This window comes from Chionomys nivalis, chromosome 10 (assembly GCF_950005125.1).
Source record: "Chionomys nivalis chromosome 10, mChiNiv1.1, whole genome shotgun sequence".
NCBI lineage: Eukaryota > Metazoa > Chordata > Mammalia > Rodentia > Cricetidae > Chionomys > Chionomys nivalis.
Window position 1 is genome coordinate 4744677 of NC_080095.1, and position 27516 is coordinate 4772192.

The 27516-nt window shown below is 47.6% G+C and overlaps 2 protein-coding genes across 6 annotated transcripts in view; one reads left to right on the forward strand and one right to left on the reverse strand.

Moving 5' to 3' along the window:
• The window catches only part of Dnah11 (dynein axonemal heavy chain 11), a 312765-nt gene extending 289491 nt beyond the window's left edge, over window positions 1-23274 (forward strand). For both annotated transcript variants that reach the window (XM_057782825.1, XM_057782826.1), the window contains exons 75-82: window positions 217-408; window positions 5097-5216; window positions 14697-14939; window positions 18725-18907; window positions 18985-19100; window positions 21419-21531; window positions 21833-21973; window positions 22869-23274. In XM_057782825.1, the coding sequence (XP_057638808.1) occupies window positions 217-408; window positions 5097-5216; window positions 14697-14939; window positions 18725-18907; window positions 18985-19100; window positions 21419-21531; window positions 21833-21973; window positions 22869-23134 (1374 nt within the window). In that variant the 3' untranslated portion in view covers window positions 23135-23274. The remainder of the gene's footprint in view (window positions 1-216; window positions 409-5096; window positions 5217-14696; window positions 14940-18724; window positions 18908-18984; window positions 19101-21418; window positions 21532-21832; window positions 21974-22868) is intronic.
• Window positions 23110-27516, reverse strand: part of Cdca7l (cell division cycle associated 7 like) — a 42305-nt gene continuing 37898 nt past the window's right edge. For all 4 annotated transcript variants that reach the window (XM_057782828.1, XM_057782830.1, XM_057782829.1 and 1 more), the window contains exons 7-10: window positions 26620-26745; window positions 25764-25913; window positions 24453-24589; window positions 23110-24047 (exon numbers count right to left, since the gene is read on the reverse strand). In XM_057782828.1, coding sequence (XP_057638811.1) covers window positions 24029-24047; window positions 24453-24589; window positions 25764-25913; window positions 26620-26745 — 432 coding nt within the window. In that variant the 3' untranslated portion in view covers window positions 23110-24028. The remainder of the gene's footprint in view (window positions 24048-24452; window positions 24590-25763; window positions 25914-26619; window positions 26746-27516) is intronic.

Here is a 27516-nt window from a genome sequence, read left to right on the forward strand (position 1 = left end):
TCCCTGCTAGCCTGGAATACATGAGACTGTCTCAAAAGAAAAAGTCTTCCTCTTACTTCAGCACATTGGCAAATTTCCACTTGTCCTGGACAACGAGCTGTGATTGAAGCCATAGCACATCATTCTGAAGCCATCCCTCAGGTACTGAGAATGCAGGACGCTGCCCTTACACACTGTGTAGACCGTTAATCAGCCATGTCTTGTCTTTCCTCCCAGGATACCCTTGAGATGTGTTCCAAGGATCAGGAGTTTAAAAGCATCCTCTTCTCTCTGTGCTACTTCCACGCCTGTGTGGCTGGGAGACTGAGGTTTGGCCCCCAGGGCTGGAGCCGAAGCTACCCTTTCAGTTCCGGGGACCTGACCATCTGTGCCAGCATCCTTTACAACTACTTAGAGGCAAGCCCGAAAGTAAGTGCTGTGCTCGCTAACCCTTCCCAGGAGTGGCTGGCTCTGTCGGTCTTTGCGTGCTACCAGAATGGACCATAATTTCCGTTGTGAAGCTATTATTGAAATAGCCAACACTACATAGGCATTTTCTGCCAAGTGTGAGAATAAACTAGATTAAAGGTTTTCATAAGATAGGTCAAACCAGTTCTACATCAATAGTTTATGCAAAGGAAAATGTCCTTCATTATGTTAACAAAAACAGTGTTTACATGTGCATATATGCTAGATTCATTAGGCAGGTAATGAAGCATTTGCACAAATATAATTACATGCAGCAGTTCTGACAGCTCATAACACTGCATTAATAATCACCACAATTAGTTCTGATGATGGAAGCAATTTACAGTGCGTCACATGTATAAATAATGGTGCATTTCCTGCATATGTCATTATTATGTGAGGATGCCACCTTGTTGTGACTTTCTCGGTAATGTTCACCTTGGTTGGAAGTTGAAGGTAGATGGATGGTCAAATCTGCGAACTTCCCCTGCAGATGGGAATGGCAATGCCTCATCAAGAACAGTTGTGTAAACTCTTGTAAACCAAATGATCGCACTGGAGACGAGAAGAACCATTAGCTCCTACGGAGGCTCGAGCGAGCTTCATCTGCACAAGGGGAACTTTTCCCATTAAGGGACATCTGTAGATATATTTGTCAAACCAATCAGAGCTGGAGCTGTGAGCCGCTCCGTCTGTGAAGTTTACAGACTTCCTATCCATGCGTCTAAGGAAGCCGTGGTTGGCTGTTCTCTTAGTAACCATGGTACAGGTTTTCCGTGGTGTTTTCTCGGGTGATGGTGGCAGCTTGACTGCCGTGACACCAGGCACACTTCCCCCAAGGGACAGATCCGGGAAGTATTATTCCAAAGTAAATGGGTCTTACATGTTTTGTGATCAGCTGTCCCTTTCTTTTTTCTTATTTTGTTGTTTACCTTAGCATGTTTTATGCCAACTGTTAGACATAAAATGCAGCAGTGGTCTGGAGAGGAGAGGTGGTGGTGAGGCTCCAGGAGGAATGGATGCTATAGTTGGAATACTGTATGAGAGAAGAATAAAAAGAAAAACATTATTCTAACACTTCTGCAGGAAGAAATAGACAAATTAATACTTCTATGGATGTCCTCTGTAACTGTCCATGAGTCTGGAACAGGAAGGCAGTGCTATGTCAGCGGAGCTTGGTATACAGTAGAGGTAGAGTTGAGGGGGAAAGGTAACAATGACTTGTGCATGCTTAACTGTCATGTCAGCATCACAGAGGTCAGCTGAGCTGTCCTGTGACCTCCTGTCTTTCAGGGTCATAGATGGTCAGCTGAGCTGTCCTGTGACCTTCTGTCCTTCAGGTCACAGAGGTCAGCTGAGCCATCATGTGATCTCCTGTCCTTCAGGGTCACAAATGGTCAGCTGAGCCGTCCTGTGATCTGCTGTCCTTCATGTCAGAGCTGGTCAGGTTAGCTCTACTCTCTGTGGGCACCAGGTCAACACAGCCTTAGGTGTTTAAGTCTGTTATGCCTCACGTACCTTGACTCAAGACATTAGCCACACATTAGGAACCAAGTTACCAAAATTTCAGAATTAAGTTAGCAATTGTATATTATTATTCACTTGTACAAATGTTTTTGTATTGGGTCCTTTTTTGTTGTTGAAATAAAACTCTATGATGAAGACAACTTAGAGAGAAAAAGCTCATTTGGCTTAAAGTGACAGAAAGTGGCAGGTGTTTCTGCAGGAGCAGGGAGCTTAGAGATCACATGTCACCATGTGCATGAAGGAGAGAAAACTGAAAACAGGCGAGGCTTTGAGTTCCAGTGCCCACTCGCAGTGTGTTAGGAAAAAAAATCCTAAGAGGGGCGGCTCCGCCGGTGCAAAGAAACCCAATTAAGTCAAATCAAACCAAATTTAAATGCCCATTGTTTTATTAAATACAGCACTCTCAGGTGGCCAAGTGTAGCCGCCTCGACGGGTTACTCTGTCTAGGGTTTGTAACCTGCCTGGCTGGCCAGTTATTCCAGGGTCACGGAGAGGCACCACCTGAAAGACATAGGCTGATAAGCAGGAAGGAGGCTAGGCAGATTTGTCGAAGCCTCCGTTTATTAGAGTCATGGTTACAGCTTATATAGCCCCTGGATGGGGAGCTTGGGGGGCTGGGGCACTGGGTCTTGCCACGTGGTCCACACCCATCACGGAGTCTGAGAGGTTACGATGGGTCGGGTCACGATTCCTTGGTCAGGAAGTCACAAGGTGACACACCTAGTTCTCTAGATAGTCTGGAATGTGAGGCAGGTTCTGCTAAGAGATAACTCTCTATTAACAGTTAATTTGGGTGTGAGATAGGCTTGGTCAATAAGACTATTCTCAATACAATTGAGAAGTGAAGCCCTCTGTAAAAACTCCTCACGGCGGTGCTTCCTGTAAATTTTGGGGGGACACGGCTCCTGACAGCCAAGTGCATGGCCGGGAGACAGGAAAGAGGGGAGCACATGCAAACCCGGAACCATGTGTTTTTCTTCTGGAAGCCCACTTAAATACCCTGTGGGAGTGGTCCTGACCCTCCCCCAGTGGGGTCAGGATCTGGCATCCTGGGATTTGGATACAATTCCCAGACCAGGGGAGCTGGGATGGTTGCCAGAGGCTGGAGGTTACACTCTAGACTTAAAACAGTGCTCCAGGGATCACTTCCTCTAACAAGGCTACACCACATAAACCTCCCCAAACAGCAGCATCAACTTCAGGTCAAATATTCAATTGCTGAAGACCATGAGAGACATTTCTCATTCAAGCCACCACAGCTCTTTACAAGAAAGAGTTAAAAGACAGGGGCTAAGGGCCTAGGAGAGGGCTCAACTGCTAACCCTTGCTGCATGAGGACTCAGGCTCAGCTCCACAGCAGGACAAAGCTGCACGTAGATGCCCATACTTGTCATCAGAGGGTTGGAAAGGCAGGCACACGCCTGTCGTCAGCAGAGGTTGGAAAGGCAGGCACACGCCTGTCGTCAGAGTGTTGGAAAGGCTTAGAAAAATGAGTGATGGAAAGCGCAGACTTAGCTGACCAAAGTTATGAAGGGGATACACATTGACAATGACGTGTAGGGCGTTCTTCATCGGGATGGGAAATACAGTCAAGTCTGTTTCCATCCAGTTCTGCTCTATAGAAGGCATCTGCCGAGTAGTAGAGAACACCCCATAGTCTAGCCACGTCTCTCATTTCTCATATCAATCCAGCCTAAGAGAAGGACACATTTTAGGTTCATTTCTTCACATTCTTATCAACTTGTACATTGGAATGGCCTCAGCAGTTTGACTCCTTCCTTTCTGTCACATCATGCCACGAGGAAGGCTATAATTACGATTTTACTTGAACTGTTGGGAGGCAATAGACTGCCACAGAGGGTACAAAGGTTCCTGTCTAGAAAGGCTTCATCACAAGCTGGCATGTTTTGCAAACCCAGAGGAAGTGAAAGGGCAGCAGAGAGAAGTTTGAACTCTGTGAAGCCAGCAAAGGAGATACAGTGATTTCTTGAATGAAGCATGGTACGGTAGTTAGGTAGTTACTGCCCTTCCAACAGTCGCGCCCAGTCAGGCTGCAGCTGAGCCTGAGTCCGTCTGGGAAAGGCATTTGTCTGTCAGTCTTCGAGAGAGTGATCAAGTGAACCCCACACAAAGTGTCTAGCTGGTGCTTTCTTTCCTGAGACTCATAATACAGACTGTAGATGAGGTGTGATAATGAGCCTGGGGGTTGTCAACTGGATGCACCTGAGAGGGGAACCTCAAGTGAGGAGCCGCCTCCTTCAGACTGGCTTGTCAGGCACTGTGGACGTGCCTGGGAGGCATCTTCTTAACTGCCAGTTGATGGGAACAGGGATTCAGCCTGCTGTGGGTGGAGCCACCCCTAGGCAGGAAGACCTGGACTCCACACAGGAGCTGACTGAGCAAGCCAGTAAGCAGCCTTCCTATGTGGTCTCTGCTTCAGTTCCGCCCTGGCTTCCCTCCGTGATGGACTGGGAGCTGGAAGCTTAACCAACACCTTCCTCCCCCAAGTTGATTTTGGTTAACGTTTTACTACAGCCGTGAAAAGGAGAGCAGAACCGCAGGTGATAAGGGCAAGTGAGACTCAGGCGCTGGGAAAGAACCCAGACGTTTGGATGATATTCAAACCGTCAACTGTCCTGTGTAACCTGTCCCAGAGACGACTCCATTTCCTTTCAGATCTGCACTAAGGTGTGGTGTTGTTAAACTTTTGTCAAATTTATTAGAATACACTGAAAACAATTCTCCCAAGAAGTTCTCCACAAAAACCTAGACACATCCGCACTGCACCCAGCGCTGGGTGCCAGGGGCGCCATAGGGCTGCTGGGGGAGAGGGGCACACACTCCAGCCAGTCAGGTGTGGGAGCCCCACGGCTCCGCAGGCTGACCCTGGACGATACAGAGCGTGGAGAAAGTAGACTGAGCACCAGCATGGCCGATGCAATTACTCCTCAGCATGGATAGGATGTGGTCAGGGGCTCAAGTTCCTGCCAGTTGACTTCCCCAAATGATGGACTAACTTGAAATTGTGAGGCAAAGCCACCCTTCCTCATCATGTAGCTTTGTCTGGGCACTGCATCCCAGCAACAGGCAAGGAAATTAAGACATGTACTGTTCTTCCCCAGGTCCCATGGGAAGACCTCCGTTACCTCTTTGGGGAGATCATGTATGGGGGTCACATCACAGATGCCTGGGATCGTAAGCTATGCCGGGTGTACCTGGAAGAATTCATGAATCCCTCTCTGGTAAGACATTTTAAAGCCTGTTACACTGGGGAAAAATCTCTGGTAAGAAGTTTTCCGATTATTTTCCTATTATGGATGCTGACCTTCCATAAACATATTCTGCTATTCCTTGTGGGAGTCTGGGAAGTGGTTAAATGTACACTCACTGAATCTTCATAGTAATCTATGAACTGGGCGGAGATGGCACGGTTTCTCCATTGTACAGACCGAAATACTCAAGCACAGTGATTGGCCCCGGAGTTCTCAGAGAGTGTGAGCATGAGATTCGGCAGAGTATAAATCCTGTGATTTGAGTCCAGGGTTCTATTGCCTTTGTTGTCGCTGCTTTGCCCCTGGCATAAATCATAAAATATTCTACAGTTTAATCAATAAAATCATTAAATTACTAGATATATGCTCAGAGGAACTGTGGTACTTAAGTGTGTGAGATGGATTGATGGGCTGACTCATGTAAACCCGGAGGAGGACATCTCTTTGGGACATTGGGATGTCTTTGTGTTAAAGCTATCTGCTGATAAATCAGACCAACTGAATGCAGTACCTGGGCCCCACATAGTAAAAGGAAGGAACCGCCGCCAGCAAGTTGTCCAGGCTTCCACGTACACACTCCCACATGTACTAACATGAGGACACATGCACACCATACCCCTCCACACACAGTAAATGTAGTGATAACATCTCATGGTATTTCATAACTACATAGTTACATTTTTTTTATTTAGAATAAAGTGGTAAGTCTATTAAGAGAGTAAAACAACGATAATATCGACCGTGTGTGAGATGATGCGCTGACTTGGGGGTTTGCTTCAAACAAGCTCTGAAGGTGACAGAAGGGTGAGGGTGGCGGCTCGGGTGTGAGGGGCTTCCAGTACCCGAGTCAGGTGACTCAGAACAGCGCCAAGCTCCAGGATAGGACACCCTCTCTTGGCCTCCCCAGGCATTATGCCCAACTGGACATTCTTCCACACAGAAACATACACATAATTAAAAATAATACATTTTAAAAAATGAGTTTATTATTACTGTAGGACCATGGAGTTCCTATTATTGTTTTATGTGTGATAACAGAACAATATAGCCAGGTTTTTTAAAAAAAAAAAAAAACATGGCAATCCTTATTGCTTCTGTGAAGAAGGGTGAAGAAGGGTGAGTTACCACTGGCACGATTTTACAATGGAGCAACACTGCCTTGTTTCTCTTTGCACTGTCTCGGTACCCAGTCAGGTGGGTCCACGCCAGGCTGTGCTTTCTGGTGAAAGTGGTCAGTTCTCGATTCTTGTACTGTAGGAGCTGAGGTGGTGGCTCTGCTTTCCTGATGCTCTCTTGTTCTCAAAGCTGATCAAGATTAGGACTGTCTTACCTACCAATTGGTATGTCAAAACACCACGATACCATACAAAGAAAGCATTGAACTGTGTTTAGTTTCACAGAGTTAACGTCCATGGTGGTAGACCAAAGACTTGGCAGGAAGAGCAGCCCAGAGATAACATGCTAATCGATAAAAAAGAGGCAGACAGGACTAAATCAAAACGGCACAAATCTTGTGAAACTTCAAAGTCTGGCATCCTCCAGCAAGGGCACTTACTCCTCCTCACCCCTCTCAAACAGCACCCACTGGAGATCAATCATTCAAACACACACATCTATAAGGAACCATTCTCAACCAAACCACAAGAGCCATTTGTTATTGTTGCTGTTATTTCTTGAAAACTTGAAGAAACCTGTGTCATTACTGTGACCAAGTACTTGAGATAAGCAACTTCAAAGGAGAGATGGTTTGTTTTGGCCCATGGTTAAAAAAGTTGTAATCCATGGCTGAGGAGGTGGTGACTCAGTACATGAATGTGGGATACATGGTTTAGGAGGCATGATGGCTTCATGACAGGCAAGGGGAGAGAGAGAGAGAGAGAGAGAGAGAGAGAGAGAGAGAGAGAGAGAGAGAGAGAGAGAGAGAAGAGGAGGGGGGAGGAGGGGAGGAGAGGGAGAGAGAGAGAGAGAGAGAGAAGAGAGAGAAGAGAAGAGGAGGGGGGAGGAGGGGAGGAGAGGGAGGGAGGGAAGGAGGGAGAGAGAGAGAGAGAGAGAGAGAGAGAGAGAGAGAGAGAGAGAGAGAGAGAGAAAAGCAGAAGTCCAAATATCCCCTTTAAGGATATTCCCCTTAATGATCTCCTTCCTTCCACTGGGCTCCAGCCTATGGTTCTACCACCTCTCGAGAGTGCCACAGACTAGCAACCGAGCCTCCATTCCTTCATAGGGACGCTGGGTGATACTTTCAAGCCAGAGCAGCATCCGCACCATGCAAATTCATCTACACATCGCCAAAGATACTAACTTGATTTAGAGCAGTACTGAAAGAGTGTTTGTTGTGTGTTGAGTTTTGGTAATTTGAGCAAGCTTCTATTCCTAGCTTTTCTGAAAGCTTTTCAGAGAAGCCTTGCGCAGACTCACTCACCTTTCTCTAGTCCATGTTGAGAGGACACATACCGCGTACCAAGAACACAGTGTGTTAGAGCACAGTTAAACACAGCCGTAGGAAATGATGTACTTTTATACTTCTTTAAATAGTATTCGCCAATTTGAGGGCAACAAAAAAGAAAACTAAAGCTATCTGCTCTAGTTTATTTCTGTCTTTGATTTGTAGTTTGCTAGTCTTTCTCTCTCCTAATGAGTAGAATTTCACACATCAGAAAGATACTTTCAATTCAGTGCAATCAGAAGTTGCTCTTTGGAAGGTCTGGGAGCAAGTAACCATGGAGACGTGAAAGATAAACAGCACTCCAAAGCCACCTTTACAGAGGCTTATTTCTCCAAAGGAGAGTGGAGGTCAAGGGCCAGAGCAGGAAGCTCAGGGGGTGGCCCCTCCCCGGGCTCTGGCCTCTTGCTAAGGGTAGAATTAATGGTGTCCCAAGAAATAGCTCTTTAACCTTCATAAGGCTGAACTCCCATTCAGATAACTGTAAAATGAATACAGGTGATGGAACCTGAGGGCCCTGCCAGTGTGTGCAAGCCCTGCAGAAACATAGGCAACCAACCTCCCCACAGATCTAGTGAGATTCTCAGGGTGGAGAGGCCTCGTTTACAAGCGGGCATCCTCACTGGGCAGTGCTACCATCATCTCTCCGGGGGAAATAAATGCTCTCGCTGACTTCGTGTTAGAAGCTGCACATGCCCGTTATTTTGCTCTCATGCAGATGCTTCCCGCTCAAGCTATTAACATGGGCTAACACTTCGGCATCTGCAGGACATCTTTCTGACCTTTCTCACACCAGTTAATATATTTAGAAGTTAATATTGTTGCTATTTTGTTTTTCCTTTGTTTGTTTTTTCGAGACAGGGTTACTCTGTAGTGTTGGAGCCCGTCCTGGAACTCGGTCTGTAGATCAGGCTGGCCCTGTCTCTGCCTTCCTAGTGCTGTAATTAAAGGTGTGCGCCACCACCGGCCAGCTAAGTGCCGCTTTGGAACATGATCAAAAAGCATCCCATGAGCGGACCAGGCTGGCAGTCCCACTGTTTGCAGAGGATCTGGATCCCTTTCAGTGGTGTCTTACTGTTGGAAGGGTGAGCGTCTGTTGAGTAAATGAGCTGTCCAATGGGAAGGCGCCTGAAGGAGCCTTTGGGCAACAATAAGGAAAAAAAGACGTTTTCTCATATAGCACAAACATTTGGCAGTGCTAACTAACAAATATTGTATACTACTTTTGGGAAAGGAGGCACCAGGCCACCTAAAAGTTCTCCTGCAGTGCCAACTATTTGGATGACATAGGCAGTAATTAAGAATCCAGACTTAGAGTAGAAAAGCAAGCCCCAGGGTGCCAAACTAAAACTCTAACATTTGTTGTAGAGTCTGACTATTATGGAACTCCTCTGAGCTGTAGTTTTATCATATACGAAACAGGAATGACCAACTCAAAAGTTGTCGGGTTAAACAGCGACAATACTATAACAGTGTGCTTGGAAGTGGGAAACCTTTTTATTATGAGCATACGTTTTTGGCAATATGTATTTCTCTCTTGATTGTACACTACTCTTTAAAAATGTTTTTAAAATGTGTTTTTATGTGTATTGCTGTTTTGCCTGCATTTATGTCTGTGCAGCACATACATGCAGTGCCTGTGGAGGCCAGAAGAGGGCGTCGGGGCCCCTGAGGCTGGAGTTAGAGACGGGTGTAATTTGCTATGTGGGTTCTAGGAATCAACCCGGGTCCTCTGGAAGAGCAGTCAGTGCTCCTCAGTACTGAGCCGGCTCTTGGAATAGAGTGTGTATTTAGTACCTGTGCCACCAAAGGGTCAGTCAAAGGACACTCTCAGAGAGGAGGAGGAGGAGGAGGAGGAGGAGGAGGAGGAGGAGGAGGAGGAGGAGGAAGAAGAAGAAGAAGAAGAAGAAGAAGAAGAAGAAGAAGAAGAAGAAGAAGAAGAAGAAGAAGAAGAAAGAAGAAGAAAAAAGAAAGAAAGAAGAAAGAAAGAAAGAAAAAAGAAAGAAAGAAAAAAAGAGAAAGCTGGCAAAGAGGGAATGTGGATTTTAAAAGTCAGTGCTGCTCTGCTGCACACTGCGCTGGCTGCAGTGCCGATCCGCAGGCTGCAGTACCAATCCGCGCTGGCTGCAGGGCCGATGCACTGGCTGCAGGGCCCATCTGCAGGCTGCAGTGCCCATCCACGCTGGCTGCAGTGCCCATCCGTGCTGGCTGCAGTGCCCATCCGCACTGGCTGCAGTGCCCATCCGCGCTGGCTGCAGGGCCCATCCGTGCTGGCTGCAGGGCCCATCCGCTGGCTGCAGGGCCCATCCGACTGTAGCTGGTGCAGAGGTCACCTTAGCAATGAGCTATCTGCCCGTGATTTTGTGTGCTCTGTGAATGGAGGATGATCCAGGAGATCACAATTCCAGAACCCGGCTTTATATGCAGGACCCCCATGTGTATTGGGTTGTTTGTAAAATACATAATCGAGGAAACTACAGGTGTACTTTACAGCTCTCCAGAAAATCAGCCTTCACATCTGAGTAACTGCTGAAACTCTCAACGGTTCTGGTGAAAGCTCCACCCCAGCCCCTGGCATCCATATGCCCAGAGTGGAATCTGCCTCTCCCCTCCCTCTCTCCCCAAAACCTGCCTCATTTTAGACACATTGCCAAACACAGCTCCTCCCCTAAAGATGCTCAAGACAACCCCCCCCCCCAGGGCATTTAAACTACCCCACCCCAGAGAACAGACCTGTGGTTTTTCAGTCTCTCTTCCCCATCTCTGTGGGGCTGAAAAATCATCTGGGGCATTTTAACCATTAAACCCAGGCTTTTTCTAATTCAGTTTGATTTGGTTTGATTTGGGTTGTTGCGCCAGCAGAGAGGCTTATCCGGGTGCAGGAACTTTTTACCAAAAGTAAGGAGCCATTGTATTTTGCATCCAAATGGCCAAGGGCCAATGTTGTTTGTTTAGACTTGCACTGGATTAGGGACTCTCTGCCATTTCTCAGACTATTTGAAGAGGCAGGCAACTGTTCTGTTTGTTGTTGTTTTGTGGCTTTTTATTTCGGGAAACACAGTATGCTAAGAAAGACAAATAGCTCCAGTGAGGAGCACAGTTGGCAGTTACTGGGTTTCCTTGCTTCTCATACCTACACGTTAATGTCCTATCCGACTCGTGCAAGATAAATTCAGATCTTTGGTGGCTGTTTCATGATGTGAAGGTCTGATTTGTGCATGATTCCATTGATTCTTAATATTTTAGTGAGATACAATTTGCCAGCTTCTGGGTTGACCTATAATACTGTCTCTGTGCAATTCTGTATACAGACTTTATGTGGCTTTGTGTTTAGTTCTATGGGGGAAGGTGGGATGTGGAATTGTTGGGTCAGTTGGTGACTATGGTTATTGCTTGGAGAAACCACAAAACCGTTTCCATTAACACACAAGGCTGTTATCTCTACATCTTTACCAACACTGCTACTACCCACATTCTTTATTCTAGGCATTCTGATGGCTGAAACTGTGCCCTGTCACTTGTGTTTGCGTGCTCCCAATGACACTGTGCATCTCCTCATGGTCTTAGGCTCAATGACTGTTGAGAATGGGTTAAATCCTTGAGAATTTAGAACATCGTCTCAAATAGCCCTACCCTTGAAAAAAAAAGAGTCCCCTTGTAGGGAACTACAGGTATGGCCTTATCAACAGGAAGCAGGTTTTGCCAACAGCCCTTCTGTGGAAAGGTTGAATTGGATCAGTATTTAGAGGTAGGTTCAGCGGTTAAGAGTGTTGGCTTTGCACCGCAAGCACTAGAGTTCAGACCCCAGCACCTAACAAAGAAATGCCTGTAATCCCAGGATTTACAAGGAGATGGGAGCATCGGTTTCTGGCCTCCAGTCCAGCAGAGATGGGAGCCCAGCTCAGGGAAAGACCCTATCTCGAAGGGATAGGCAGAGTGACAGGAGAAAGAGGACACACAATGAACATGATTGTACACATATATTCTGTGTGCACATGTATTATGACACAGACATATACACACATGTGAGTAAAATATTAACATAAAAGAAACAGGAGTTGTTTGGGTTCTCTCTAAAGTCAACTGGGCACAAATGCTACGAACTGAACCTTCCTCCTCAAAATTCAGCGTTTTAGTATTAAAGCAAGAGTTGAGGTTTGGTTCATATACATCATGGACTGTTTTGTCTTCCAGAAAGATCAAGATGTGCATGAGACAAAGCACGTCTTCCCCTAGGGCAGAGACCCACATCTGGAAAGGTGTGCACGAGACAAGTGTGCCTTCCCCTAGAGCGGAGACCCACATCTGGAAAGGTGTGCACAAGACAAGCGTGTCTTCCCCTAGGGCGGAGACCCACATCTGGAAAGATGTGCACGAGACAAGCGTGTCTTCCCCTAGGGCGGAGACCCACATCTGGAAAGGTGTGCACGAGACAAGCACGTCTTCCCCTAGGGCGGAGATCCACATCTGGAAAGGTGTGCACGAGACAAGCGTGTTTTCCCCTAGGGCGAAGACCCACATCTGGGAAGCCCGTTCTGTGTCTCAATGTTGGTGACTGGTAAACTCCCAGCCACAGCAGCCATGCGACCATGTTACTGATGATGTTTAAAGCAAGCACTGTATTTATTTGGTGGGGTTTGTTTTTTAAAAACTTCCTTTTAGATAAGACCTTGCTGTGTAGCCTCAAACTCATGTTCTTGTCTCTGCCTCCCTAGTCCTGGGATTACAGGCATGCACCACTATGACTGACACATCTGGAAAGGCTGCCACACTATTCAGGAGGCTAAGTGATGCCCTTTTTCTTACTTTGCTGCTATCCTTTGCTTTGCACTTCCACCGACATGAAAATCTTACCCCAGTCTATAAACAGACCACTTACATCGTCTGGCAAAGCACAAACCATTTTCCATCCTCTGGCACTTCCCAGTTGTACTCAGACATCCAAACCCCCGCTGACTTGGTTTTCTGCACTCCGTTTTCTTGAAGGGTAAATTGAACTGCAGGTCTTGTGAGTCCTTTCATCTTCCTGTCGGTACTAACGGAAAAGAGCAAACCCTTGTTTATAGAGAACCACGCTCCGTTTGGATGTGTTTATTCTTGGGTTTTCATTTTTTTGTTGCTGCTAACTTGCCTGCCACAGGTAATGACGGTGACTTTAACTTTCCTATGTCACTTTAGCTCGGAACACTCTGAATTCAATCACATTAAAGTTTCTATTGTTCTTTATAAGTAAACAGGAAATGACAGATATGTATAGAGCCAGCTGGGGATGGTGGTGGTGATGAGGAGCTAATTCCCTTTGCCCCTTCCCCCGGTCACTGGGTTCACATTTGTCTCGGGCACTATGAAAGGTTAGATAATTTGAGAACACTGCCAGTACAAAATGAAAGTATAAATGCTGACTCAAATATCAAAAATGCCCGTGGAGTTCACAGCTGAGAATACCTGTCAGGTTTGTTCTCGATGCCATTCACGACCGTGGCTGCTAGGAAACGAACCACCATTACTCAGAGACACACAGCCCAGCGGTGTGGGAATCAGTACTCCATTACCTTGAGTTCCTAGGAAGATTTTCCATTTCCAAGGTGTTTTGTATGGGATGATCACCCCGTATTACTGAATGATGAAACTCCACGCAGAAGTAAAGAGATATGGTTCAGTAGCAGACAGATCTTGCAGAAAACGATTTACCAGGTGTAGACAAAAATAGCACTATTGGATGATAATCTTAAAAAATAGCATTCCCTTATGCATTTGAATGCTTGTGTAGATGGAATTCAAGGTACAAGAGACCGGGAAAATTAAAAGAAGTGTTAATGATGTCTGAGAGCTGAGAACTGGGTGAGAGGAATGTGAAATAAAGTAGCTCGAATTTTCTAAGCACCTGACTGTTGATGGGCACACTTGGGTCCATACACTCTTTAGTTACATTTTGAAGATTATTTTCCTGTGTGTAGATTTGCTACTTCTGCTCACTTTAGTTTTGTGGAAAACCACCTGCCGTATGGAGTGCCTGCCCTTCCTCAAACCCCAGGAAAATGGATGGGCCAACACAGGTTATATCGCTGTGACCTTTCATCTACCAGACAGCTGTGCCCTGAGCACCAGCTCAGTCCACGGATCTGAGTAGCAGCATAGACTTTGCCCTAAGTTTCCCAAAGTCTTAGAGAGGTAGCAGTAATTTGACTCTCATATAATATGACCTATAACATGGAAGTCACCCCGACCTTGTGTTTGTAAAGTTCCTATGTATCGCGTGATTTGTGCTACACCGTGCAGAGTATGTCACACTGGGTATGTTGGTTTTCACTGCTGTAACAAATAGCATTAGGCAGGAAGTGAGACTTAGAGTTTGGGATGCTTACACCCATGGTGAACGTATTCCACTGGAAGGAAGGTGTGCCATTTGAATGTCTTCCCGTCACAGCAAGCAGAAAGGAGAGGCGCTGGGGACACACTCACACTCTTAAACACCTGCAGTGACCTCCTTCCTCCAATTAAGCCACACATCCTAGAGTTTCCAGAACTGTCTAAAACGGTACCACCAGCTGAGGACCAAGCCTTTAATACATGAGCTTGGGGGAGCATTTTATATCATAATACTGGGGAAGCATTACTAAAATGAGTTCTGAATCAAGTTTATATTCAAGACATCTGCTTGCGCAAATGAATGACCAAACATCTGGATTTCTTCTCTGGGAAATAGGGATGTTTGAGAATCAGGAAGTTGAAACACTGACTAATAGGCAGTGATGGTTGAGCCATGTTTACTTATTCATGTATGTGTCACACTGCCCTGAGCTCATTGCAAATCGGGGTGTTTTGTATTTCCTGGAACTGTGCTCAGTGGTCAGCCCAATGTCAACATAAGCATAGTGCTAAGCATGGGCATTTTGGAGTCTGGTACCACCAAGCATCACGGTGGGACTTTTTGGTAAGGTTCTGTGTTCAGGAAGTGAAGATGACACCTTCCTAACTTTGGGTTAACTGATGTTTCTTTATGGTTGAAGATTGAAGATGAACTCATGCTGGCACCAGGATTTGTGGCCCCGCCCTACCTAGATTATTCCGGTTATCAACAGTACATAGAGGACAAGTTGCCTCCAGAAAGCCCAGCACTGTATGGGCTTCACCCCAATGCTGAGATAGAGTTCCTGACAGTGACCTCCAACACACTCTTCAGAACTCTCCTGGAGATGCAACCCAGGCATGCAGTCAGCAGTGAGGAACTGGGGCAGTCTACAGAAGACAAGGTAAGGTCTTTCTTGTTCTAGTCCTTAGAGTGAAGTGTGCTGATTTTAGGTGTTAGTCTCTGTTAAGCTTACAAGCAGTCAGATAACTACTACCAAGATCGAGGTGTAGGACTTTTTAACTGCCCAGGATACTCATACTCCTTCCTGCTCCCCGAAGGTAATCAATACCCCAACCTCCATCTCTCCATATTGACGAGTTTTGAACTTCAAATACACGGACTTCTATGTTACTTACTACCAGGCTCCTTTGACGACACAGTAAATCTGTGAGATTTCCTGTTTGTTCAGTGGTCACTGGCTCCTTCTTGTTATATTCAATATCATAGGAATATACAGTGTTTACTCCATCGTGGGGGCTGTCTTAGTGGCCTTTGGTTTGGTGTCTTTGTTATGGCGATCACAGCCGTGACCATCCGCACACAATCCTGTCAAACGTTGACTCCCAGAGCACTCAGAAATGGGACTGTGGGATCACAGATGGGTACAGTATTTGGCCACTCAGTTCCAAGTGTTTCGGACAGCTACCCCCCACTGGCAGTTTATCAGGTTTCCAGGTACTCTGCCTCCTTCAGGGTCTGCTAGGGATAACTGGTTTTTTTGGGTGTTTTAACTTTGCAATCCTTGGCTGAGTTACAGGCCTCTTTTAACATGCAGATGAACATTGGATTTACATATATGAAGTAACTTTTACTTGCTCCACTTTCATCTTTTTTTAAAATTATTTTTATTTATTCTGTGTCTTTCACATCGCCTTGACCCATTCACTTCCCCATCCCTTTGCATCTGCTCCCAAAAGAAAAAGAAAAATTGAGGGGGAGGGGAAAAATGAAAAATCTCATCATGGAAGCTGCAATGTGACACAGTAAGGCATGCAGGAAATCCCTTTGTCCATGTAGCCTTACTTGCAAGTGCTCATTGTGAATTCACTGGTCTGGTTCGAGGCCTCTGGTTTCTACTACCCTATTGATGCTGGGCCCCCACTAGGGCTCTTCCTGGGAACCCTGTTGTTGCTCTATTGTAGAGGTCCTGCAGCTTCGGGGCTGTGGGTCAGGTCCCTTCATATGCTCCAGCAGATCACAGATGGGGTGGATGTTGGGGCAGGCCAAGTGGCAACCCTGGTTCTGGGCAGCTGCAGGGTTGGTCTGCCCCAACCCGAGTTCCTCTGTCCTCACCACCAGGGTGAGCTCTCCTGCATTGCCCCAGCTAAGTCTCCTCTAGCGGCAATGAGTGAGGGGTGGGGCCAGGTCTCCTGCTTTCCCGCCCTCAGGGTAGGCTCTCTCACACCTACCCCCAGATGAGGTGCAGGGGCCACACTTCCCAGTGCTGCAGCAGGTGAAGGACAGGGACAGCCCTCCCGATCTTAGGACCCCAGCAGCTCTTTCACTCTTCTCAGGCGGTGAAGGGAGGTGGGGGGAGGGCATTTCTCCTCCAGCGACCGAGCAACTCCCCTGTTCACTTCAGGGCTAGGCCACCCTCACCCCCAACCACCAAGCAGCTCTGCTGTGCTGCCTAGGAGGGGGCAGGGCCATTTCCTGAGTGCCGCCATTAGGAAGGGGAAGGATCAGCTCTCTTGTCTGTCGCAGGCGGTAAGGGGCGAGTAGTGGCAGTCATTGCTCACCCTCCCATACTGCCACATGGCAGACAAGTAGTGGGGACATCTCTCCAACACTTAAAACTTGGAGGTGTGGGCTGGCTCAGCACACCTCCACTAACAGGGTAGCTTCGTCAGATGTATATGAATTACAAACATCTCCAAATCTGTGGCTGGCCATTCACCGTGGGGGGGGGGGTGTACATGAGCAGACCAGGCCATACTTGGGGGTGTGTGGAAGCCAGAAAACCCAGTGATTCTCTTGTCTCTGCCTCCCACAGTTCTGGGGTTGTGGGCACAATGCCCAGCTTTTTATGTGGGTGCAGAGACCCAAACTCAGGTCCCTATCTCTGTGTAGCAAGTACTCTTTTCTGCTAGGCCACAACTCCAGCTCCTACTGTACTTGAATACTTCACCCCCCCAAACAAATTTGTCCTCATTCTTTTCAAAATTATTAATCAAGGGTTGACTGCCAAGGATCCAGGTTGTTCAAAAACATTTGTTAACACCAACTTGAATTATAGTGAAATCCCAGAAAATGTCCATTTATTTCTTGAAATCAGGTCATTCATTGACCACTCGTTTGAAATGAACAGTGCCGCTGTACCCTATGTATAAATGCTGTTTCTGGTCGCTGTACTCTATGTATAAACGCTGTTTCTGGGAAGAATGCTGCATCTTTAGCGGGATGAACACCCCTCCCTGTGGGAAGAAGCACAGCGTTCACAGACGCAGGGGTGGATGATAGACCCCAGCCAGGCTTTTCTATTTCCACGGAGAAAGCCAGTCATGAAACCAGAATGCAGTACATGTGAGGCGGGCTGTCTTGGCACCAGCCAGGCTGCCACTGGAAGCCAAGGCCTGGTACCGGGTACTGGACACTGTAGAAAATACTTTTCCATGCGCCGTTTAATCAAGAGCTTGGAGGGACATTAGGATTGATTTTGGAAATTAGCTGAGGTAAAGTGTTAAGACCCAACAGGCAGAGAGGGCCAGGGATGGAAACAAAGCCTGGTAAATTCGAAGCTGTCTTGTCGTCCAGTTTCCTCGCTGGCCATACTGCCTGTTCTTTCCATAACTGAGTTAAGATCTCAGAAGCTGAGAAGAGAATTCCTTCAGCAATTCCTAAGCAGAATGTCAGGACCAGCGAGCATCACCTGAGAAATGAAGGAAAGTGGGAAAGACGCTTGAGGCTAAAGGTTTTTAGTTTCTGCTTTCAGCGGTTAGAAGTGTGGCACTGCGGATGGGCTCTGAGAGGGCCCGTCACTCTCCCTTCCTGCTGCACGTGGAGGCAGGGTCACCACATAACTCAGGCAGGACTTGAACTCATGATCCTTCTGTCTCAAGCTCCAGAGGACTAGAGTTGTAGGAATGCTTCCCAGTCACCTGCTTCCAGGTAGTTACTGGTTTCCCGAGCTCAGTGGAGCTCCTTTAATAGACATCTGACTACTGTGTGCCTACTCATATCATCTATCAGTAAATCCTTTCACTTCCTCAGGAGAACAAATAGATTCAAGCCTTGATTTTCTTTCCTCTCTCTTTTTGGTTGATCTAAATGGCTCAGGATTTTAGGAATCTGTGACACTTTTCAAATGAGTTTCCACGTGTGATTGTCTCTCATCTCTGCACACACATGCCACGTATGCATCTGATGCTCCTCGAGGCTACCAGTGAACAAGCTGACCAGGGGGAATCTAAGAGGGAGGTGTCCAGTACTGATGCAGAAGCTCTGGGCAGCTACAAACTGACCAGAAGTTGTAGGCACCTTTGGAAGCTGCATGGTCTACTCTGAGACTTCAAAAAGTATGACAGTCACTGTCTTAGGGTTGATATTGCTGCCAAGAGACACCATGACCACACCAACTCTTAGAAAGGAAAACATTTAATTGGGGCTGGCTTACAGTGTCAGAGGTTCAGTCCATCCCAATCACAGCTGAAAGCACCGTGCAGGCAGGCAGAAAGAACACACAGAGCTTTACGTCTGGAAGGCAGGCAGCAGGAAGAGTGACACTGGGCCTGGCTTGAGCCCTCGGGAGCCTCAAAGCCCACCTCCAGTGACACACTTCCTCCAACAAGGCCATACTCCCTAATAATGCCACACCCCATGAGCTTGTGGGGCCATTTTCATTCAAACTGGCGAGTCACCATGAGCAAAAATGAAATAGTCTTTGCATGTGTGTTACAATGATTTCAGGTTAAGAACATCTTGGATGACATTTTGGAGAGACTTCCAGAAGAGTTCAACATGGCAGAGATAACACAAAATAACGCAGATCGAAGCCCGTACGCTCTCGTTTGCTTCCAAGAGTGCGAGAGGATGAACGTTCTCATCCAGGAAATCCGTGTTTCGCTTCAACGGTTAGACCTGAGTTTGAAGGTAAGCTTACAAGTGGGACAAGGCGGGGGGCTTCCTCACACTGGAGGGCACTCACGGTGGCCTTTCCTCTCTGCAAGGGAGAGCTGACGTTATCTCCTGATGTGGAAGCCCAGCTGTCTGCCCTGAGTTATGACCGGGTTCCAGACACTTGGAACAAACTGGCTTATCCATCTACTTACGGTCTCGCCCAGTGGTAAGTGGCCATCTCTACTGCCGTTGTCAACTACAGACATGAGCACAGGGCCGGCATCCCCACTCCTGCACTGTGAACCTTTGCTCCACTGCTAGCGCCAAGGAAACTCTACTCATTTCACTTGAGGTTCTGCGGTACTTTGCTTCAAAAGTAAAAGTCAGTTCAGTTAGACCAGACCAAGATTCAAATTCTCTCACTTGTCAGGTAAAGAGCTACCTGAGTGTGCCTGTTGGCTTCTATTCTGTTATTTTCTAAGCCAGTAACTTCCAATGCAGCCAGAGGACCGTACAGCATGCCAGGCAGTGCACAGGAACTAGGCTGTTGTCGCGGGCACCGCTGCAAGGGCCACAGCCAGGGCCGAGACTGGTGCTGCTGAGGGCTGATGCTTTATCCCCAAATGCTCTATGGTCTTGGTAGACCGTTCAGAAAGCACCACAGGACTCTTATCTATTCCTTTTTGAGTGAAGTTCTTTGGTTCTGACTCAGGAAATAAATGCAGGACAATCTGGAAGGTGTCATCAGAATTCTAAATGGCAGCATGTTGGGATCCTGACCGTCCTGGCTCCTTTTCCTGTTGTGATAGAACACCTCGGCTGACCAAAGCAGGGCGAGAGGGGAGAGCTGGTTTGCTGTGGCTCACGGTTCCATTTGAAGGAAGCTTCCGTGACAGGAGCTTGAGATAGCTACTAACAAGCAAGTCAAGGGGCAGAGCAAGGGGTGCCAGGGCTCAGCTCACACTGTCCTTCATACAGTCCAGGCTCCCAGCCCAGGGAACAAGGCCACCCATATTTACAGTAGGCTTTCCCTATCAGCTATCCCTACTAAAGAGAATCCCCTAACAGGCATTCCCGCAGGCTGAACTCACAGATGTACCTGTGGGCTCATCTCTTGGGTGACCCTAGATCCTGTGGACAATTAATACTATTACTCTAGGTACCCAAGTGCCCAACACTGGTGGTCCTGCTCGGGTTTGCTTTCTGCTGCTGTGATTAAACTTGCGGAAGAAAATGTTCACATCAGCTCAGGGTTCCCAATGAGTCTACCTATCACTGCCCAGGCGGAAACCGAGAGATAGGAACTGAGCAGAGACCAAGGAGGAACACTGCTTACCAGCTTATTCTTTCCCTCAGTCGACCAGCCAGTCTGCGCTGGGCGAGTCTTCATCTGAGTTGCCCTCTCCCCAGATGACTCTAGGTTGTACCAAGTTGATAAATACAGATGTGAGCAAGGGGAAGGACGTGGCTTCCAGAGGATAAACACCTCAGCCGAGTTTTAACACTATAAATATGTAAGGGCTGCCTCTGCGTACTGAGATGGAGGGTTTGCACTGAGTTGTGTCTTAGGATTAATGACAACTTGTGGCCTTTTGTCACCAGCTTACTTTGTGTTTGCTAGCTTCTGTAGGTTTTTACTAGCTTGTTCCTAACCTTTTCTAACTGACGGTTGTGGTGCACTTAGCCCTATGCCACTTCCGCGTAGAGAGAATCCTTTACAAGGTGACACACTAAGCTCTCAAACACAACCTAAAATCAACACTTTCCAGAGACCTAAACCCACCTCGGACCGTGAGCCTCCTAGATTGATCTGTTGCTTTCTTGATCACTGTTTATCACAACTGCTTTTCTTCCCATCTTGTTTGGTATGTTCCCCCTACATAAACTAAGAGGGTATCAGATCCTCCTTGGAACTGAAGTTAAGACAAGGCTATGAATGTCGTGTGGATGATAGGAACTGAACTCGGGTCCTCTGACAGAGTAGCCACTGCTTTTAACTGCTGAGCCATCTCTCCAGGGCCCTCCCACCACGCTATTTAATCTTAACAATGTTTTTCACTGTTTCCACCCTAACACTTCCAAAGCTTTCTACACTAGGGTGTGCGTGTTCATGTTCCTACTCTTCCCTGGCAACTCTGGAATTGTGACAGTAATAGACACACACACACACACACACACACACACACTGCTGCATTTCTACTGCATCCGACAGAATGGTGGTATTGGCCAACTCTGTTCCAATGGCTTTTGTACCTTCATTATGTTTCTCTAGAAGGATCTGATAGCTGGGTGAAGAGCCAGTGCCCATGTTGCCCAGTGTTTCCTACTCCCAATGGTGACAGGAACGAGCTGTATAAACTCTCAACAGGAAGAAACCAGGCATATGCAGGGTCATCACCTTGTGAATTATCTAAGATGGATTCCCCCTATTGACCCCATGTGCTCCGCGGCCTCTTCCCGTGTGCTCCGCGGCCTCTCATCTTCCTGGAAGAAATCTACTGCACTAGAAAACAAGTTCATTTCTTCCCACCCTCCACTGACCAGGTTTAATGACCTCCTCCTGCGATGCCGAGAACTTGATACCTGGACGCAAGACCTCACCCTCCCAGCTGTTGTGTGGCTGTCTGGCTTCTTCAACCCTCAGTCCTTCCTAACAGGTATGGCTGGAGCCATCAGAAAGCAGGAAGTTCTAGTTAGGAAGGAGAGCCCCGGGCACAGCTGCAGTGGCCTGTCACTTCCCCATTGCCCCGGGCCGTCACGCTGAAGACACAGAGGCAACACGGGAGCAGTGGCAGCTGCTGCCCGGGCACACTCTGGTCTGTGACCGCTGAGGCAAACGGGCCCTGCAAGCCTGCTTGCCCAGCCTCGCTCTAATCCGCAGGAGCCCATGGGGCACAGCTGGCTGGCTCTTGGGAGCCTAGAAACAGGTTTTTTACCTTCTTCTTTTTCTTCCCACAGCAATCATGCAGACCATGGCTCGGAAAAATGAGTGGCCACTGGACAGAATGTGCTTAACAATTGATGTTACCAAAAAAACAAAGGAAGATTACGGCCACCCGCCCAGAGAAGGCGCGTACCTGCACGGGCTCCACCTGGAAGGTGAGTCCAGTGAATGAGCCCATGGAGCTGTCCCTCTCCTTCAGCATCTACTCAGACAACCTTGTGTTGGTAATTACTTCCTCCTCTTTCCTTCAGACAATTTAAATATCCGAGGGAGTGTAAGCCAAACTCTGCGGCACTCAGAGTGACGACTTCAGGAACTTAAGTCCTGCATGTAAATTCACAGCATTTTGCTTTTCACTACCATCAATTCAAAATCAACCCTCTGCTTTTTAAGCCTTTATTGTGTGCACAGGTCAAACAAAGAACATCTTTCAGGAGTTAGGTCTCTCCATCTTGTTTTGCGGCAGAGTCTCTAGTGCTGTCTCCTCCACACTAGACACTCCAGGAGAGCTAGCCTGCAAGACTGATTTTTCTTATCCACCTCCCATGTCTGACGTAGGAATGCTGGCATTACAGATGTGTATTTCCACACCTGGCTTTCTCTATGGGTTTTGGGATCAAACTCAGGTGGCCAACGCCTTACCTTTTACCCACAGAGCCATGTCACCGAGATGTCACCAAGCCCTTGATGCTGTGTGTCTATCTGTGCATTTATGCTGCAGGGTACATCTGCAGGAGCACACACACAGGGAAGCCAACGACATAGTCCAGCTATTTCAAGGGTAGGCAGTGAGTGTCCAACTTTCAAATTAGTTTAGTGCAGTGGTAAAGAAGGTTACAAAGTTGTGTTTCTCATACTTTTTAGTTTACTATAAAGGGTTTGGATTTGTACAAAATTTGATCTTATAAAATCGCTAACCCATTAAACATCTCGGCTATATAATGATGTTACCGATAGGTGACAAGGTGATAAAAGTAGGTTTATTGCATTGAACAATTAGAGCATTGGTACCAACATACCACAGTTACACAGCTGCTGTCTCTGCTACAGGTGCCAGATGGGACACGCAGTCAGGAGTCCTCGCTGATGCCCGCCTTAAGGAGTTAACATCCACAATGCCCGTTATCTTTGCCAAAGCCATAACCGTGGACAGACAGGAAACTAAGCACACCTATGAGTGCCCCGTGTACAAAACCAAAGCCAGAGGCCTCACCTACGTCTGGACGTTCAGGCTAAGGAGCAGAGAAAAGCTGGCCAAGTGGGTGCTGGCAGGCGTGGCCCTGCTGCTGGAAGCACAGACGGCCTTGGCACTGTGACCGACGTCTCCCCGCTTTAGCGAGAACACAGCGACATGTCTTAGTCACAGGGGTGTGCATTCTGTTACAGCCTTGTTCTTTGAGGAGGAAGATAGTAGTATTACACACACACACACACGCACACACACACACACACAAAACACTGAATATCTATCTGGGATATATACTTGTTGATTTTAGCTTCCTCCACCCCACCCATACAAAACACCATGGCTTATCTCTTATGGTTCCCTAAGTCTCAAAAACAAGGAAGTAAGGGTCCTATAAAAAACAAAATCCCTAAAAAATGTAAAAACATAGAAGCAGCAGGCTCCAGGCAGGTCCTGAAGGAAGAGGCAAGCATCCTGGGGCCTCCAGTGTCTATAACTTGGTCCGTTTTTTGTTGTCTTTTAATAAAAAGGACAGTTACTCACAGTGTGTGGTTAATTGCACTTGATAGTTTAGAGGAACATTCTTCAATGTAAATTTCTAAGGACCCAGAATTCAGTATCTACAGCAGGATGAACTATTAGGTTTGAGCTACGGTCACTGCAGCGGCAACAGCCTTCGTAAGAGGATTAGCCGGGGTGACTTGGAGAGCTGAACATCAAAGGCCAGAGCATCTTCTTTGTAACTTACCTGAGCCTTAGCTCTGCCCCATTTAAATTGTGCTTTTAAATCTTCAGCAGATATATCTAGTACAGGTCTGTGCAGATATGTATACAGATTTCTCTGCTCTACTATTTTCCTGAGAAATCTTTTTAAGCATATAAACATTTTTTAAAAACATAGTATTAGAAACAGTAAATTGTAGGGAACAAGCTTCTGTGGGTTCAGCTGGAAGGCCAGGCACAAACGGCACACATCTCCAGTGGGACTCTGCAGTCCAGCGTCCCTTCTCCTCTCATTCGCCTCCTACAGCTGCTTCTGTAAGCTGAGCGAAAGAAGGAGAAGCATGCATAAGGAGCTGGCCGGGAGCAAGCAGGAAGCAGCATCCCAGCTCCAGTGGCTCCTGCACACGCCCTGAGCACAGAATGCCAAGCCTGTCTCAGCTGGCCTCCTCACTTCCCAGTGCATACCGTCCTCACGATGCCCTGCCCCTCAGGCTGTGGAGACTGTGTTATTACACAGAGAGTTCTCACGCCATTAGTTTTGTACCACGAGTGGAAATGGTTTGAGCCACTGTGGACTTGAGTACTTTATATCAAGAGAGGAATTCTCTAGATCTGAGCCTCTCCTGCACAAAGGGATGGAACTCAAGGTGATTTCTACAAGTTAGCAGAGAGGAAAACCAGGGCCTCCGGGGTGCCCACACACTTTCCCGTTACTGGAGACTTACCTCTCCAGGTACTCCTTGACATTATTATAGCCGTAAAACTTGGCCAGATGAATGAGAATTCCAGTGGCACAGCGGCCATCTCGTTTCCGGCAGTAACTACAATTGCAGATCCCACGGCAGGGAGGACACGTCCACTCCTAGGAGGCAGAAGAGAGATTGTTCCTTTTCTCCTCATTCTGCTCAGGAGACCCGAGTCAAGCCTCTCCTCCAGCCACGAACGCATGGTATCTTTCCGTCAGAGTGTTGGAGAGGCTGCACAGGGACCCAGCAAGAATGACCTCCCCGCATCAGAGAAACAGGAGACATTTGTTCTAAACACAACCACACACCACTGACAGGGAGCTGTTAAAAAAAACTAACTTGGCTTTTATGTTCGGGTCCTATGTGATTCACAGGTCACACACCGGCTGTGATTTCTAGTACAGGTTTGGCACAAGATCAAGGTGAGAATTCTAGCTCTCCTGATGTGTATGTCACCTTGATGTTAAATCACTTAATCAAAACAGTACATCTAGAAACTGGGGACAGCATATATATCCATGACGCGGCAGAAGAGGTCATAAAGTAAGGTGGCGGAATGGACCTTAGAGTGGCAATGCCTGGGTTCAAGGCAGCACTTAGAAGCCTCGACAGTATGGAAATGACAGAACAAACACCCAACTCAAAAGATAAAATGGGGCTGTGGAGAAGAGCTCAGTTGGTGGGGAGGGCGGAGTGCAATCTCCAGAACCCACACGCTAATGTCGGGTATGGCAGCGTACACTGGGCAGGCAGATGAGAGGATCTTTGGCTGGGCAGCCTGACTGCTGAGCCCGAAGCTAGTGAGAGACTCTGCAGACGATGTTCTCAATAACGACAACCGAGGTTGCCCTCTGGCCTCTGCAACCCAGTGCACACTCATGCCGGTGTGCCATGTATCTTTGTTACAAAGTGTACTAGCGATAAATGATGTTAGCAGGTATGAGACAAGGAGCCATTCAGAACAGTTCTGGGTAGCAGGAAGCACTTAACTGTGACTTGCCCCCTGGACAGGCCAAGACAAATGAGTGAAATCACTGTGCTAAAGGGAAGGAACCTACTGAAGTAAACCTTGGCTTGGCCATCAGAAAGCCCTGCAGGACCTGTCCACCCAACCTGTCAGTCACCTCATTCTCTTTCCAGAGGGGAGCAGGGTACTTCAACTGCCTCACAGTCCTAAGCTGCAGGGGGGAGAGTGGAGTGAGGAGCAGTGCGGGGGCCCCAGGCTTGTGTCTCTTCATCAATGCATTTATAACACACACACACACACACACACACACACACTGCTCCTACCGGATCCAGCAACGCTGTCCGCACATCCTCTCCGTAGCGATTCCGCAAGCACGGCCCACAGAACTGTCCCCGCACACCGCCACAGCCCTGGTTCCGACACACTGTCTTGGTATCGATGGTCTTCTGCCGGCACTGATGGCAGGTGTTACCCTACGGGAAAGCAACAGAGGTGGATGTGGGATTCATGGTGACACTCATTCAGATATTGTCACCCATGCCCAGCATCTAGCAGGACCGTTACTAGGGACAAACGATGGTGACCTCCACTTTCAGTGCTTCAGTTCTAGGGTAGATGAGGCTAAGCAGGGAGCACAGAAGGAATAGAACCATCAGGAAGAGAAGAGAGACCACCCCCCCCCCCAGGAGGAACCAGGTGACTTAAGCAGCCCCAGGTAGCATGAACTTGGCTCTAATCTACTGCTGCAGACCTAGAAACCATCGGTGCAAAGCCTTGCTTTCAAAGGCTTTCAGTTCCATCAACATTCTACTACTTTAAATAGTGTTGAATAAACAAAAATGATGCAGAATATGTAAAGCCTCCCTGCAGGTCATCTGGAAAGAGTAACCTGGTTCATACCAACCAGAAATTCTACTTTATTCGATGGGCACATTGCCTCCTACAGACGTTCATTAGTTAACATATAAAACATATACACATGCATTTCTAAGCCAGGACACATACCCCAGGGAACCCTGTCCCTTGGGCAGGACCACTATGCTAGGTAGCCTGCTTTGCCCACACAGCTTAGAGCAAGCCTTCAGGAAGATGGCAGATGAGCAGAAGGCCTGCTGTTGTTTATAAATGTGTTGGGCTCCCAGAAGACTCAGTCCTGCACTTTCTGAAGGTGATATTTACCAGCACTTTATCGTAGACTTTATCCCGCACAGTTATGGCAACATTTCCCAAATCTTCTTCAGTGATGTCTTTCACGGCACGAAAAGACGACACGCGGTGACGTCGTCTATGTTGCTGGCATTTCACCTGCAAAGAAAACCCAGGAGAACATGGCACACACATCAAGGAAACCCAGGAGAACGTGGCACACACATCAAGGAAACCCAGGAGAATGTGGCACACACATCAAGGAAACCCAGGAGAACGTGGCACACACATCAAGAAAACCCAGGAGAACGTGGCATACACATCAAGGCACTGAAAACGAGAACAAAGATCTTAAACGTGCTTAGAGATCGAAGGCTGAGCATGTCTCCTTTGTCTGTGTGGTCATTCGGTGGGCTCTGGCCCCAACCCAAGTGCCCTTGGAGGGCACTTGAACTTTAAAGAAACAGGGAAATGAGCCCATGACCAAGGGAACAGCCAAGCCCACATATGCGGCAGCTCCTCAGTTTCCCCCTTTCCCAACAGCATTCAAAAGGGCCAGTCCTAGCCGGGCGGTGGTGGCAGACACCTTTAATCCCAACACTCAGGAGGCAGAGGCAGGCGGATCTTTGGGAACTCGAGCCCAGCCTGGTCTACAAGAGCTAGTTCCAGGACAGGCTCCAAAGCTACAGAGAAACCCGGTCTTGAAAAAACAAAACAAAACAACAACAACAATAAAAGGGGGGGGGGCAGGGGTCATTCCTCAAACAAACAAGCAAGGAGGAGCTCTTGCACCTTCCATAGTGCGAAACCAAGGCTGGCAGTCAAAGCCAGCTGGGCCAGTGCTCTACCCGAGCCACCCGCTCCTCCGCTCATGTTACCCAAGGACTCTCAGTATGATCTGCAACCCAGCAGCCCAGGGTCTCCTCAACA